General features: G+C 41.5%; 1 protein-coding gene across 4 annotated transcripts in view; it reads left to right on the forward strand.

Annotated features, from left to right (window-relative positions):
- Positions 1-16,884, forward strand: part of LOC124305446 (ecdysone receptor) — a 79,923-nt gene that overhangs the window by 38,562 nt on the left and 24,477 nt on the right. For 3 of the 4 annotated variants that reach the window (XM_046764906.1, XM_046764909.1, XM_046764908.1), the window contains one exon: positions 15,521-15,855. In XM_046764906.1, the coding sequence (XP_046620862.1) occupies positions 15,849-15,855 (7 nt within the window). In that variant the 5' untranslated portion in view covers positions 15,521-15,848. Of the gene's footprint in view, positions 1-14,030; positions 14,055-15,520; positions 15,856-16,884 lie in introns of those variants that run through there. The other variant, XM_046764910.1, reaches the window with a different exon arrangement.

The raw sequence follows: 16,884 nt of genomic DNA on the forward strand, positions 1-16,884 counted from the left end.
CTGGGTTAGGTCAGGTTAAGTTAAGTTAGTACAAGTTAGGTTAGGTTATATCAGGTCAGCCCAGGTCACCCTGGGCAAGAGAATATCATCGATACGTGCACAATCGTCATTGACAAGTAATCGTTTGGTTGTTTGTTCGTGGTCGCGTCATCATCGTACATCCGCTAAACTGTTTCTGATTAGGGGAATGTTTATTTTTTTTTCAAATTTAACCTTATTTCAAATATCCTCCAGTCGTATAGGATTTTGATGAGAACTTTTCCCCATTCGAATAACATGGGTATAAAAAAAAAGGAAGTATTTAATCCAGTTTCCTCGCGGATTACATAATCCAAAATCGATTATACAGATATGAGGTTGCAGGTAATTAATTAAATTGTCCAATCGAATATTTATAGCTTTTTCGTAGAAAGGATTAACCAGAAATTGAATAGTAGAAAACATCGGGACGTTTTGTACCTTTCGTTCGAAATGATGTATCGAATTCAACTTTTCAAGGTCCACACGAAAACAACCAAAACGTTGTTATATCTATTGAGAATATGAAGCCAGTCCAACTGTCAGATCGTACCGCAGGATTATTTTGGAAAACTGCTCAATGAAGTTGGATTGAGTATTAAAAGTTTTTTACACGTCATTTAAACGGGAAGGTGTCACACACGGTGTAATGAGGCATCTCTTAGACCTGAGCTAAAAGTGAATCCTTCTAGAATTTAGAGTCTGTCAATCGGTGCTTTAACTCATTGGAATCAGCTACTCGTTGCCACTTCCATGTCATTAACACGAGAGCTCGACCTCGGACAAGGATCACTTGATTGATGATCTGCCCGAAGTGGAGAAGTAAGGTGAACGCGATGATCAAGCGCCCAGCGTATACCAAGAAGAGATGGATAGATGCCCTGTCATTGTTTCACAGATATGTTTCTTAATAAGGTAATGTTTGCCTTTACCTTGTCGAGAGATTATTCATACCTTTACTGCTTATAATTAGACCATATGAGTACCTGGAGGGAACTTGGCCCATCTTTTTCCATATGTGGAAAGTGTCTGACAGACAGACGTGGTAAGGCGATGTTTTGTCTCTTCGACGGACGATCCGATTGGTCTAAGTCACTTTACAAGTCACGTGACCGGTTAGGTACTGTTTCTCTCTTTGTTTTTACACATTTGGACAAAAAGGCCGCGTCCAAGTAATATGGTGAAAATTAAACGAAATGAAAGAAAAAAAAAAAAGAATACATCCCAGAAACTCAAGATCAACAGCCAAATAACGTTTAAGTACTTGGTATACTAAACTTTATCGTGCTCTCAGACTATTTGTGACACCATTAGCGGTTTGTACTCTGCATCATAAAGCTATCAAATGCTTGATGTGTAGGTATAAATAGTGTCATATTCCACGAACGATATTACGATTGGTATATCGGTATCCATTGACAGAACTTTGCACGCTCCTACTCAAAACATGATACATATTGTAACGACACGATGACGATTTGATGCGAACATGTGTCTTCGTGGTTTTATTATTACAACAAGTCCGATCTCGTGTTCGTGACATAACCGGACGGACGTAGCCGAGAATGATATTTAGCTATGACTCTGCTATTATTTGAACGGATATTGACACCTCAACGTGTTGGGTTATTATACACACATTCTGTTTTTGGCTGGTTGACGTCGCGGCTACTTACATCGCTCTCTCTCTCTCTCCCCCCCCCCCCCTCTCCCTCTTTTTCTTCAACCTCCGTGGTTCTCATAAATATCAAACAATGTCATTGACTGAGCTCACACAAATGCACCCGGTATCAAGGCAGGCAGTAAGCAGCACGCTTTTATAATACATTCGCCTAAATCGGATCATGCGATACAGGCGAACTCGATTATGTAAGAATTATCCGACTGACTTCTCGTTTCATATATTATACTGTGTATATTCGGTTGCGTATATTCCGATTACGTAAGGATTGTGTGAAACGTGAATTCGAAACTTGGGGTCAGGGAATTTCTGCGAGAAGAAACGTATCAGGACTTCAGGTTTACTTTGAATATCCAGTCTGAGAATTCGGCAACGTCGAAAATCCACGTATATGAAAGGGTCGAAGGAAAAGTGTCAAATATAACATTTACCCTTTTACTTTTGTGTCTTCGAATCACGCAATCACGAAATTTTTCCATAATCTGACGAACAGAAGTTCCGCAGCCGTTAGACTCGGCCACAAAATGCATCCCGAAAAGTTCACTCGATGTGGGAATCCATTGGAATGTACGAAGCTTCGAATATCTGTTCCTTCTTTTTTTTTTTTTTTTGAAAGTACGTGATAAATTATCAGTCGACGGATTTACGAGTTATGAATTTTATAATATTTCACTTTTTCATTTATTATACTTGAAGATTCGATCGATCAAGCTTGACCGAAAAGCGGCAGAATCGTAAACGTATGGATGATAGATCATTGCAATATTCATCCATAAACATATACCAGTTCTTACTCTTCTCAAATAAGTTTCATTCGCTCTTCAGATATTTATCATTAAACCTCAGTAGGGTACTTGTACCGATTTGGGTGTCATCTTGGTACCAGTTATGGTCAGATTCATCACGTGTAATCGGAGTTTATGATCGCAAATGGTACTAGAGGTGCTTCGATCTATGTGAACATCGTTTAAAAAAATAATAAAGTGTACCAAGAAATATTGAAAACTCGTGTCCAAAACTTGCTCAAAATCAGGAATTTCAGTAGTCATGACTCGAGCAATCGAAGGGATTAAAAGTAAACTTCTTGGTGATTACTGCAGACGGTACAGTAAACACAAATGATGCAGATCTATGTACCTAGCATGCAGGAATAATTGATTTCTCGATAAAACTTGATCGGTCGTTGAAAGTTCAGGTACGTAACTACGTGAGATTATTACAGTTGTAAAGATGGTTCGGAAGAGAACGTATCTCCCGTGAAAGGTGATGAGGAACCCTGCATCACGCGTCGTATGAAAAAGTCAAAAGGCTTCGGATTGAGATTTGAGCGGATGCACTCTGACGCAGAACTGCAGGTTGAGGAGGGGGAAACGAGTGAAGCGGTGTGACTGAGGAAATGAGAAAGGGGGCTTTTGGTAGCCTTGCACTATGAACCAAGTGGGTTGTGCGCCCCAGTTTCATCGCGCATGCACTCTCGAGAGCGCGGTCTGTGGAATCGATCCTCGGCGGCACCACCACCACCACCACTACCAACACCACCACCACCACCACCATCACCGGGGTAGAAAATACCAACGATGGCGAGTAGCGGTGCATCCATCCCCATACCCCCAATGGTGAACCTGCAACCGTACCCCGGGTCCAAGGTAACCCAGCGGGATTCGCAATCCCTGGAGCGAGCGTTCAGCCAGCTCTGGAGGCTGCGGTCACAGACATTGACCCAGATGTCATTGGTGCCTGCAGTTAGTGTAGGAACCTATACAACTCGTCGTCCAAACGCTCTGCTGCATCGCCCCGCCAAATGTGCTTGGTACCCCGGACTGACTGACTGACTGGCTGGCTGGTTGGCTGGCTGGCTGGTTGGCTGGCTGAGTGCCTCGGAATGCGTTTATTCGAGCTGCATGCTGCCAACAACCGGTGCTGGAATTTTGGCTAATCAGCTGGAAATTTCGGTTGATAAATTTTTACTGAGGCTATACGGTTGAAATAACGGTTAAGTCTGCATGTGCGACATTCTTGGTATGTTTCTGTGAGGTTGAAGTTATAGCAATGTTGTTGCAACGATGCGCGCTCAGGAAACGTATTTAGTTGGAAAGTTCGGGATTTTCTGGAATTCGGTAAATCGGAAGGAAAGCAAAACGTGCGTACGCATGTTTTGAAAACTTGACCGCTTCAAAGTCGTTTTAAAATTGTCACATAGTGCTTTTATTCCCAATGCTTCGTTACCTTGACGTTACTAGATCGACAGTCTTAACAAAGACAGTATCAGACCTCCGGTTCACAGATTTTACCGACACTTATAGGTTTTTTTTCCCCTAAAATATCGAGCTTCCGATGTGTAGTTTTATTCATTAGGCCGTTTTTCAAAGTCGTAGTAAAGTTTGAGTTGCGGATTTTCAAAAACCCGATGTGTTCTAAATCGAGCGAGGGAAGACCCAACGCATGGAACCAGACATCGGAAGCTCCATATTTTAAACCGAAACAACCCCCTCCTAGAGGTTTCAGCAGAATCTGTGATCTCGAGGTCTGATACTCTCCTTGCAAGTGGCGAAGATCAGGAAGCATGTGGAGCAAAATCAAGATCATAGCATCACTTCGGGCGATGATCCTCGGTATTTTGGCAGTACCGCAACAGCATGCGAGGTCACGGATAGTCAGGGCCAGGGTTTAGAGTTTAGATCCTCGAGGGAGGATGGCAGATGGCCGATGCATCAGCAAGCCGCGCATGTCATCAGGGGCAGTTGCACGTCGGTGCATAAATGTTACGGTAAAAATAACCCCGGTTTCAAAATAACACTCATAAGCGTGCACGAGCATATGCACCATCATGCAGCAGCGTGCCATGTGCAATGTCACCAAGGTCGAGTGCCTTTCTTGTAAATAATTTATACTTTAGGGCGATACGCTTCTAGAGAGTTGCTGTTGGTGAAATGGAGGAAGAAAAATGGATGAATGGATGGATGGATGGAAACAAAGAGGTCGATTGTGTTTTATTAGCATTAGTCCAACAACAGCGTGTAAACTCGTCGATCAATAACAGCCAAACGTGATCATGATCTTCAACAGACAGTGCGAATGAATTTCCAGATAGCAACCGAACGAACCGTGACGTCATTAGACCCTGTTTCTCCGCCAATGACAAACTTCTATTCTTCTCCATTTCCATGGCACTGTTTTCTCCACGATTGTTTTCACGAAAGAAGTACATGCGGCTTTTCATGTACCGCACAGCTGGATGATGTCAGATGCAGATGTTCAGCAGACTTGCGGAAAATGTCTTATAAGGTTTAAAATAGACTGAGAATTATTGTGCAGTTCTCGCATTGTCTTGAACTAATTTTAAAACCGTTGATCCATCTCCAAGAATAATTTCAATTCATTGACTGATTACGAGTAAGATTGTGCGTAGTTTTAGACATGCGAAAGGTTCGAGACACAGAATGGAGCAAACAGGGAAATCTTTGTTTATTGTTAACGTAACTTCTCTCGCCTTGTGCAAAACGAAGCGGCGTTACGGTCCATCGGAATCAATTTCGCGCTTCAATTCACGCATCTTCTGTTATGATTTGTCCGATACCGAAGTGGTTTATTATCTACTTCGAGTTCAGAGCGAATATAATACTCGGATTTCAGATTCGATTATCCGACTGATTTCATCGTTCAGATTGAAAGCTTGAATTACGGATAAATTTCGTCCCCCGTCTGACAAACCCCTTCGTGATATTTAGACGCACTTCAAGGCTGAAGCCTACTCAGCTGTTCGTTCATTCGCCACTTATGCTCACAGTCCAGCTACGATTCGGTGAACATCATTGCGATTCGTGTATGAACCAGAGTCGAATTGCTGTCCTGATTTTGAATCGGAAAGTCTGTCACATTGCTGCAGAAATCGGTTTCGAACTTTCGACCTTTAAGGGGGTCCTCTAGTTTCTCGGGTCGAAAAAATCGATTTTTTTTTTTTTTCATAAATCACATCTACAACATGTGTAGAAAATGTGTGCCAAAGGATTTTTCGATATTCGAAGTGGTTCACAAGTTACAGCCCTGGAACGGAGCAGGAGCGCGCGCCGGGCTGCTCCGAAAGCCGAGCGGCGCTGACCATTGTATTGATATCCCTAAATCTAACTGCTACCTGAACCTTTTGTGAATTAGGCCCGAGTAAAGGGGAGCCGAGACCATTGACAGACGCTTTCGAATATTGACTAAGACGCCGTGAAGTTTTAGTTCAGTTTTGCTGTGGCAGTTGCGAAGCGTACTATATTTTCTCTTGCGAGTCGCACGTAGCTGATTTTTTGAAAATAATTTTCAAAATGTTCATGAAAGGAAGTAGAGACGCCCCGGCTCGTTACGATGGACCTAAAAAGCGAAAATTCGCAGGCAACCGACACACTTTTGAACAAGACAAGTCGTTTACATCGGCGTCAGCGACGAAACTTCGTCAAAATAAAAATTTTGAAGTGAGCGTTGAACAGACTGTTTTGTATTGTATTTTGAATTTTGTGAGTGTATTTTCAACCATTTCTTCGGCTGTTATTTGTAAAGAGTGCAAAAGTACGGTGACTTTCCATCAACGTGATATACGAGGATTGGGCTTTAAAATTTCTATGGCGTGCAAGTGTGAGAAAGAAAAGAAATAGATTCATGCCCAAAAATCTGGACTTTTGCTCCGAAGCACCTCCATTCTGGGCCAAAAGTGGTTGAAATCGCCACGTTTCTCGCTGTCATCATCTTCAACGAAGGATTCGAACCTATCCTGAAGACCTTGGAAACCATGGGAGTGAAAATTGGCCCACAAGCTAAAGGATATGTTGAACAGCGTGATAGCTCTCGGATCGACCGTTCAGAAAGGCGCACGAGCGATGTTGTAAAACAGGCCCGAATCGCGAAAAGAGAAGACAGAGCAGCTCTGCGTGACTTCGAAGAAGAAGAGGAAGGCCTATTGTATGGTCCAGGCATAGCAGATTGACGGTAAGATGGAATTTTTAGTATAAATCACATGCGCGAACTTTCAAACGCGTTTTTCTCGAAACACCATTTTTCGAAACGGTAACCACGATATTTCAGAAACTATTGCACCGATCTTGTTCAAATTTATACAGCATCTTTAATATGTTATAAGCCAGCGATTGAACTAGAATTATCATGATTGCTTCGATAGTTTTTTTCGTACGAGCGAAAAACTTAAGAAAAAATGAGTAAAAAATAGAATGTAATTTTCAAAAGTGTATAAAAATGTCAATTTTTGTAATTTAAAATTCACTCTAGTTCAATCGCTAGTCTTGAATATGAAGATTAAAATGCCGTTTGGTTTTTTGATTTCAGATAAGCAGAACAGCCGCAATCTTGGTTACCGTCAAGCACCTCTTCTACTTGATGTCTTCCTGTCGGCCACTATAGCTGCTATTCTATTATATATTTTGACTTTAAAAAATTTGTAAAGCTCATTTAAATGTTGATAAAGATTATGCAAAAACAATGAGATTGATTATTTCGATGCTTTGCCCGTAAAAAATTGTTGAAAAAGCCATAAAAAAACAGCCGAGAAACTAGAGGACCCCCTTAATATTGATACCTGAACCCTTACAACCACGACGAAAAGGATCATTGATAACTTTTTACAACATGTGTTCCATTACTTCTAAAGATTGGACTCCTCCGGCTGCTAACTTCAGCTTCGTCGTGATGTAAGGAAATAAGACGAGACAATGCGCACACGCTTTAGTTCAACTATTCGCAAAACATATCCAAGGTCAGGCAAGGTTCGTACGCACAGGGAAAACCAGAAAAACTTAGGTAATTGCTAACAGCAGGAAAAAGTCTGTGAAAAGTCAGGGAATTTCAGATTCCAAAAAGCTTACGAACCTCGTGACGTCATACAAGCTTGATATTTTCTCCATCGGTGTCAATATTATTATATTTCCAACTTTTGACTCCAAAATTTGTCGTTTTCGTTTAACAGAATATACGGAAATGAATAAGCAATCTCAAGTAACCTATATCTACATGATTTCTATAACGTCATCTTGGATATGTTTGTGGATGTATTTGAGTAAAACACTGGTAATATTTTATTTAACTGTCGGTTATATTTGGCAATATTTTAGAATCATTTTTTTTTTTTTTGTTACACACGTCCACTTCCGTAAACTGTCGAGGAGAGAGGGAAGAAAGAAGCAAGAAAGTGAAACTGAAATCTTTTACTCCTTACTCCAACTCATGGACTCTGAAATCCCTAGGTTTTACTAGTCTAGTGACTTAATTTCTAGGGATTTTATTGCTACTTTCACATGGATCTTACCAGAATGAGCGAAAATCGTTCTTAACTTACGACACACTTTATTTTCTCTTACGTCATGAGCTTCATGACGGAAATCTGACGTATCTGGCGGAAAAGTGGGGGTATAGGCAGAGCGCGGTCGCCGATCCTTCGTTTGTTTGGCACGCTTAGGGTGGGTCAGGGCTTCGCGGTTCTTTAGCGTTCGATATCCCAGCCGCAACGCAAGGACGCGCGACGTAGGAGTCAGGCGGTCTGCTCTCGCGACGCGTGTGAGACGTACACGGCCATTAATTAGAACGCGGTTGTGTATGCGACGATGACGCGGTGTACGTATAAAGCGGCAGCCGCAGGCGGACGGAAGTAGCGGAAGAGAGAAAATCTGCCGTCTTCCTTGATCGCCTCCCGGTTACTTCTTCTTCCTCTTCTTCTTCTTTTTCCTCCTCTTCTTCTTCTTCTTCTTCTTGGCACGCGCCATTCAAAGGCTGCTTGCTGACTTGGCCTCCTGGGAGACGTGATGACGATGACGCGTACTGGCGCCGGTCCAGGGGACAAATAACCAAAATTCATCGCAACTCGAAACGAACCGCTGCTTTGCGGTAGCAAAGCTGGTAGGGCAATCCGGTGAACGTGGAATTTGAAAGATGTTACGGAGAACGAATGAATTCTTTCGTGAAGGAGATTTTATGATTGTCCGTATGCTAGTGCTGACTTTTTTTTTTTTTTTATTCAATATTATTTACTGTTTCGCGAGACATACTCACGGACGTATCAGCAATAGTCGTTTCTTGAGTATCGATCAAATTTTTCATATTCGTAAGGTGTATCAAGTTCTCTTTGAAAAATTGGGAAAAGTTTGAGTGAAATTTAACGAGGTAGAATCTGGTAAATATTTTTTTTTAACAATTCTCAGAGATTTAAAATTCAGAATCGACGTACGATACGAAACTTGCGTTTTCAATTTTAAGTATTCCTAAATTTTTATTTCTTTTTTTTTTTTTTTTTATTTTCCCTCTCTTTCAACACTTGAAAAGATTTTTTCGTAGCTCACGATTATAGTAATAAATGATAAATCGTAAATTTACGAGAATCTTAGTTATTGAATTAGCAAAGAGTATTGATTTTCGGCAAAATAAGTTCTTTGAATAAATTCAATTTAGAAAGATCGCTTTTGGAACACGAAAGTCATCCAGAAATAACACTGGGAAGAAGCGTGATTTTTTATTTTTATCTTTCTCTTCTTCTAAATCGTTATACCACTCAACCGCATTCGGTACGTCATAAGAACTTGATCCTGTAAATAAATATTTTCATAACCATGAACTTCAAATCATCGTAAATACTATCGTACGGAATTAGACTATTTTCTTGCTATTTGCAACAAGTGTTTTTCGCATGCGGTACAAAGAATGAGAAGAAATGAAAAAAAAAAAAGAAAAAACACCTTTCTACCAAACATGTTTGCTATTTTCTTTCTCCGCTTATTAATCTCTGTCTGTATTAATATATACTGCCTAAAAAAATCAGATGCACGAATTACTCGAGCATCCTTTCTTGCCTGTCCTGGATTTGTTGATTTCCCACGAAACGTAGATCACTTGTGGAATAATGACGATGACGCGTTGAGTACGCACATGTATGCCGGGTTCGATGTACGCGAATTGTTTATCACGAATAAACGCGTTGGATTGCCGATTCAATTGCATATTCCTCCTCATACTCCTCGGCGTACGATCCTTGCTCATCGTTAATTGATTTTATTACTTTTTATTGTACCTCTTATTGGCAGTTATTTTTCGACTAGCGAACCGCGGCGTGTTCGTCGCGTTTTTGGCACTGCGGGGACATTGACTCTCTCCGTTGATGACTTCATACTCGCGCGGAGAAAAAACACCACGTGTCTCATCCTGACTGCGCTCATTCTTTTTCTTTTTTCAGTTTTTTTTTTCAGTTCATTTTTTTTTATTTTCTTCTTCTTTCACGATCATCTCGCAACGCTTGATGAAATTTGGGAATCTGATATTTCCTCGTTCTTAATCTCTTTTCTTTTCGTCGTCGTGCAGGTGCGAATCGAGGCGCCAAGAAATATTCTCAAATTTTCAAATCCATTCGAAATCACTGTTTGTACAGTGTCGGGTAAACTGGAACACAGCTGCACGTGTCACGATTAATGATCAGCTGCACGATGGGGGGTCGAGCGTTATCGTATCATACTCGTTCAAATTGTATACGTAACATACACGTAATCTGAATACTGTATATTCGATGATTACGTATGATAATATATATATATATATATATACATACATGCACGTATACATCATACGATATCGGAGAGAGAACGGGTCCATATGACACAAGTAGAAAAACGTTCAAGTTTAATTGATAAAAACTGGTCTAAGTATTGACGCGAGCACGTGTGCGAGTCACTAAAGATGGAAAGATGTAATAAAAAATTTTATATCCGTTGAAAGTTTTCCATTTACTTTGTTATAAATGCGGTAGTAAATGTCTCGGTATCAGGTGTTTTTGCTGTTATTTTTTGTTTTAGTATTTATTTATTTATTTATTTTATCTATTGCTTTAACTATACGTGTTTATGAATGTCACTACTTCCATGCTGATCGTAACCACAAACTTACAATGTACGTATGTATGCAGTATTGTAAGTTTGCGGTCACGATCAGCATGGAAGTAGTTACATTTATATGCGTATAATTAAATTTTTTTTATCTTCAGCTTGCGTAACGTAGCAGTTTTGTTATGTAATAAATGTGCTGCTGCTCAATAGTACAATGACAACAACGTGAGACTTATAGAGTAAAGCTTTGAACTTGGAACAGTGTAATTTTAATCTTCGATTACTTCTGAAATATTATCGCGATTGTTTCTGGTTTGGATGTGACGGTTTGAAAGACTATAAAGTAAGGTATTCGTGTTTTTTCATTATTGTTTCGTTTGATCGTGCAGGTTTGACGGAGAATTAAAAATCCAAACTTTTTTGATGTTAGAATTTCATGATTTATTGAGTTTCTGTCATTATTTTTTCTTACACACTGATTATGAGAAATAGACCATAAGGTAAAATTTGCCTTCAACCTATTGATTCAAGGGTCAAGATAAAGCACCGAAACTCTCATCGCGGCTAGAAAAATTGTAAACACTGACATATTTATTTTGGTAATAAAGTTGGCCAAACCGCGAGTCTAGATCGAGGAGATGAACGATTGCACGCTAGCATGTTTTTTGATCTGGAGAGGAAAAAAATGATCGGACCTTCTCGTCGGATGAAGAACAAGCAAATTGCAAGGTCGGGTTAAAGGACAAATGCAGGGTGTTACGTGGACTGGAATAACGAACGAGGTATACTCATCGAACGGTTCGTTGGGTCCGGTTATACTTTTTAGTTGGCTTCGTCGTCTCCCCGATTATATGGTGAAAGTTGATGGAAAGGGCAGGCAAAGCGCGGCGACGGGTCGCCAAAAGGACATCGAAAGGGCGCCGACGACAAGACCTTTCACTCTCCTTATGGCACGTCGGCTATCGTTCTATCCGGCCTTTCCGACGGCCCGGAATTCACTCGCTAATGGCAAGCACCCGCCCGAGTCACTCAGGTGGGACGGAACCGGGTGCGCTGCCCTTTATAAATATTTGAACCTAAAGCTAACGTTCGAATTTCGGAAGTACGGTTTATGATTCGGTCCATCCCGAGTGAAAACAGTGAAACTGCGCATGCGTCAAATAATCGAACTCTATTGGTCGGCGAGATTATCGTTTTCGCCCGCAAGACAGGGTAGCCAACTTGACTCGAAACGGGATATCGATATTTTCGGAACCCTCACGTATCGACTGACGAATTAAATCTTAGCAGTCATCGGTGGTTACTCGATTAATAATAAAAGTTTGCCTAGTCTTATCGAATCGCTGTATCGATTGTTTTAAGTCTGTTTAACTTGAAGAAACTTTCATCATCTGTATAATATCAGTAAGCTGAGTTTCACAGCTGAAGTTTGAGTTGGTCAGACTGCGTGAAAATCAGACATCGCGCATGCGCAGTTGGTCAATCAGTTTATTAAGCTTCACTGTTGCGTCCTGTTTATACTGTCCTCGAGTAATCCAGATTCCTTTTCGACAGAAGGTAAAGAAAAGTCAGGGAAATCTGAAGTCGAGAATTTGTGACCCCCCCTCCGAATTCCAGGATTTGGGCGACATTTCAAATGGTTATCTATTTCAAAAGTGTTTTATTATATTTCAAATTGATTTGAAGAACAACGAGGTTAAAGTTTGCAGCGTTAATTAATGTGACTATGCATCGTAATGAAAGATTATGATTTTAAAAATTTAGGTTAACCAGATATTACTCATACTTTGTAAATTCAAGTGATTATGCAATTCAAATCAATACTAAAGTTGCAAAATAGACATTGTTTTTTTTTTTTTTTCTTTACCGATCATTCGTTACGTTAACGTTACTATAACTTCGACACAATTTTACGGCCGTGAAAGCTCGAAATCTCGAAGAAGACTGAACCGATCAATGACCCCGGAAGATTCGGACCGATTTCCCTCTCCGATTTCCTCCCTCGGTATCCTTCCTTTCTCTCACGAGGTCGGAATCCCAAAGATTCCCGTTTCTCCTCTCGGCTTGTGCGTCAAAGCAGCAGCCGCTAACAAAACACAAAAATTAAAACGACGCCTGCGGTTATATGACGGCTGGACGCTCTTGGACCATCCACGTTGAGATTTGGCAGGTGTACAGTCAAAACAATTTAAAAACGAAGAGATTATAATAATTGGGTTGAACAAATGCAGCTGCAAAGGTTAATTGAGTTGAATTATCAGAACAATAATCCCTCGATACGGATATGCAAAACAAAAAAATTAAACAACGTTTGAAGCAGGACGTTGCTGATTTAAGTTTTTTTTCTAAAAAAAAAAAAAAATTGCCACGGAATGCTTCGTTCAAAATTTCTTCAAGATTTTTAAAAACCAAGTAGATCTGTCCGATTTTACTCTACGATGGCTCGTTTTATTCAAAAGACTTATTTTCTACAATATTACTGAAACGGATTTTCTATTCCTGTTTAATAGTTAATTCAATACTGCTATTGTATTGACCACAATCGACGCCGTTGCGATGTTGTGAAATATTTAACAATGCCATGATAATAAATGAAAATTATACTTTCAGCTCATAATTGGTAGAAAAAAACGTTTGTCGAATAAAATAAGGCACGATAGAGTGAAATCAAACGAATCTACACGAGATTTGAAACGCTTTAAAATGCAGCATCGACATCGAACCTCTTCTTCATCATTCCAGCATTCTCGGTTCTCGCACTTTTCTAGATCAATCTTCGCGGTAGCTTCGAAAGATTAAATTATTGAAAATATACTCAATGCGCGACTGCTATCTCTTTGTTAAAAAAATGATAGTAAAATTGTTAAAAAATATGGATTTTCATCCGACCTGCAACCTATTTGAAATTTTTCAAATTTCAATTCAATTATCGAATCGAAACATTTCATTCTCGATTTTTCCTCACCTACTTACGCTTCTCCGAATCGACTCTCCCGAAAAGTATGACTACGCAGTCCTCGGCCCACGTACCCGAGGGACCACTGGGGCAGTGGCCCACGACCCGAGACGAAGAAGAATACTATACGCTCCTTGTGAAGATCTCGCTGGTTGTTCCGAGCTGTCGGACGGAGAGGGACGGTGGGAGTAAACGACTCCTGGTTTTCGGGCCCATAGCTGCGTAGAAAGTTGGGCCCCGAGTGGAGGGGGGGGGGCCTTGGTTCCACAGTTTCGGCAACTGCGTCACGGTGTTCGCTTCGCGCAGAGACACGTCGACTGTTGAAATTAACGACGCGGAAATTTTTACCCCGGTATAACAGAGTGCGGTTCGGATCGGGAAAGGATCGACTGACCGACCAACCTGCGGGTTTTACATCACGTCGATATTTTCACGCGATTCGGTCAAGGTGACTTCGCGATAAAGTTGTAAAATCGTTCGCCTTTCAAAACCTGAAATTGCTGTTCACCGTCGAACGGACTAATACGTAACAAGTGTTGGACAGGTGCGTTGAATTATTTCAGCCACAGTTATAACCTAGGGTTTTAAGCTGTTTTACGGAAATTCTTTAGCCGCCAGGGGAAGCATATTTCTCGCCGACGGAATTAGCGTGATTAGCATGAACGTAAAAATCTGTTGTGGCTATACCCTTGGGCGAATGGAACTCGCTTAATCCTTTCGATCGCATCGAACCCAACTATCTCTCACTTACGATCGATGGTGAAATAAGATTTTCGACCTAAGTCGTTTTCGGTTATTTTCCCCCTTTTGACTCGCTTCTTATACACGTCACACGGTATAATTCGTTCATGGTTGATACGGATCCACGTGTGCGCATCTGCAATATTTATACATGGTACTGTTGACGACAAATCGACTCGACATGACCGTTTGAATCAAAAAGTTAGGAGAAGACTAGAATCCTGACTTGCAACCCGATGAAGCTCTGCGTACTATCGAATATACGCTCGGAAGATAACTATTAGTAAAATAATTTTAGGCAATCCTTTGAATGTCGCTAAGGTGGTAAAAATAACACCCGGATTCAATCATTTCGAATGTTTTAATTGTGAAATGTTTTCTCAAATATTGTCGATATTCTAGGTTGTGTTTTGTTCAAATTTAGGTACTCGGATTAATTTCCAATGCACTATATAGTAAATATGTTGCTTTACTCAAGCTCACCACCATTCGCACCGAATGATTATTACACGTTGACACATCGAACGATGATAATTTATCTAGACAAAAAAGTTTAGCGAAAAACGGTCGTATTATCTTTTATACGTAATATACGCCGCAGGTTATTACCGAGAAATTGGATAAGGTAGACGTTTGTTACTTCATAGTTGTTTATTTCCTCACTATAATGTACGTTCAACCTTCGTCGTTGTCTCCGCTTTTGTCATGAGTAGTTGTTCTCTTACGATGAGAAAAAATTTTTCTACCATGTTTTATGCCTACCGTTAAAATGACGAGAATAATTTTACCGTTGTGATTACAGGAAATGAAAATACTTTATAAATGAAAAAAACTAAAAAAAAATTTTTTTATTTGAATACGGAGAGGAATTGTATAAGATCAACGCAAATGATGTCACAATAACAGTAATTTTATTTATCACGTCTGTAACGCTGCGTAAGCAAACGCTCTGCGATATAACCTGTTGGTGTATAAAACGTTAGTTCGATATTTAAATCTATCATCGCAAGTATTAATTTTTGATCACCATCAGTTTATCGGACGAAAACCCCTGTATAGGACAGGCACTGTGCCAACAACTTTTTAGTTAACGTATATATGTATATACACGTATGTATTGTGTAAAGATTGATGTGAAGAGTTTTTAAATTGCAAAATTTTAATAATTAATTGTATCATGTATCAATAAGACGATGTCATCAATTATAGATTCGAAGCAAATTAGTTTATGGTATATTCCTAACCACGTTTGTGTATTTTTTGTTGCAGATACACCGATCGTATTTACCTCGCAACCCGTGGTATAGGTCTAAGGAGATATCATCGGTATCGAGTACGACAAAGATGCGTTAGAAAACTAACGTTTGTTAAGCAACATCGAAAAGAGGTTGAACAGTAACAAAAGTTATCACGAATCAGCCCTCGACGTATTCGGCGAGTGAAGTGCGAGAAAGGTAATCCCCGATAAAGTGACGCGTGCAGTTTCATCAGGCTCTGGCGCGAGTGAAAAGAAAAAGAAAAAGAAGAAGAAGAAGAAGACGAAGAAGAAGAAGAAGCGACAGTGGAGAACGCGGCCGCGGGATGTAAACGTCCGAGAATGAAAAGTTTGTTTAGTTTTTCTACGATCAATTGTTGTATGTAAGAAGGGAGGGGAAAAAAAAAAGAAAAAGAAAGACAGAAAGAAAAGAAGGTGCGACGAAAAACGACGTTGTTTCCGGGACGCGGCCTTCTTTTCGCCGAGTTTAACGATAAAACCAAACAGGAAGGCGAAGCGACATTTCTCCGAAAACCCCGTTCCCCTATCCCTCCCTCCCTCCCCCGCCCACCCCCCATCCCTCGCATGACCCTCGTGAATTTTTCGGCCGGAGGTACCATCTTTACCGACTTATCGACGCTAGGCGAACGCGAGGTGTGCGTTTATTTGACCGTGGTGCGTCCGGTGGGCGCCGATCGGCCAGTTAAACCGGAGTCACGGTGGCCAGCCTAGTGAGCGGCGGCGGCGTCGCGGTGCGGTACGATGAGGCGTCCGTGGTGGCGGGAGCTGGGGCCGTCGTTTTGGCCCCCGCTACCCGGCTAGCGCCCTCTAACATGGACACCTCCGAGGGGCCCGCGGGCCCCCGAGTCAAGGCGGAGACGCCCGAGCACTTGGCCAGCACTTCTCTCGCTGGCGGTGGAGGAGGAGGAGGAGGAGGAAGAAGAGGAGGAGATGGTGGTGGTGGCGGCGGCGGTGGAGGAGGCGGAGGCGGAGGCGGCGGTGGCGGAGGCGGGGGTGGGGGCGGCAACAACAACGCGGGAATACAGAGCGCCGGTAGCGCCGGTGGACTCTTCGCCGGTATTGCAAGTAGCAATAAGCGGCCACGACCCGACGACTGGTTGGCGCCCCACAGTCCCAATTCCCCCGAACCCCTGCCGACCCAGCATCCGCTTTACGCGACGCCTCAACAACAACAGCAGCAGCAACAGCAGCTCCATCATCACCAGTACCAAGTACCCCAGCAACAGCAACAACCCCCCTTGGCCCACTCCACCCCACTCACGCAATCTCAGACACAGACTGCACCGACTACACAACAGCCTCAGATCCCACAGGCATCGAACAACAACGGATATGCCAGTCCGTTGAGCTCAGGCAG

The sequence above is a fragment of the Neodiprion virginianus genome, chromosome 5 (genome assembly GCF_021901495.1).
Source record: "Neodiprion virginianus isolate iyNeoVirg1 chromosome 5, iyNeoVirg1.1, whole genome shotgun sequence".
Classification (NCBI taxonomy): Eukaryota; Metazoa; Arthropoda; class Insecta; order Hymenoptera; family Diprionidae; genus Neodiprion; species Neodiprion virginianus.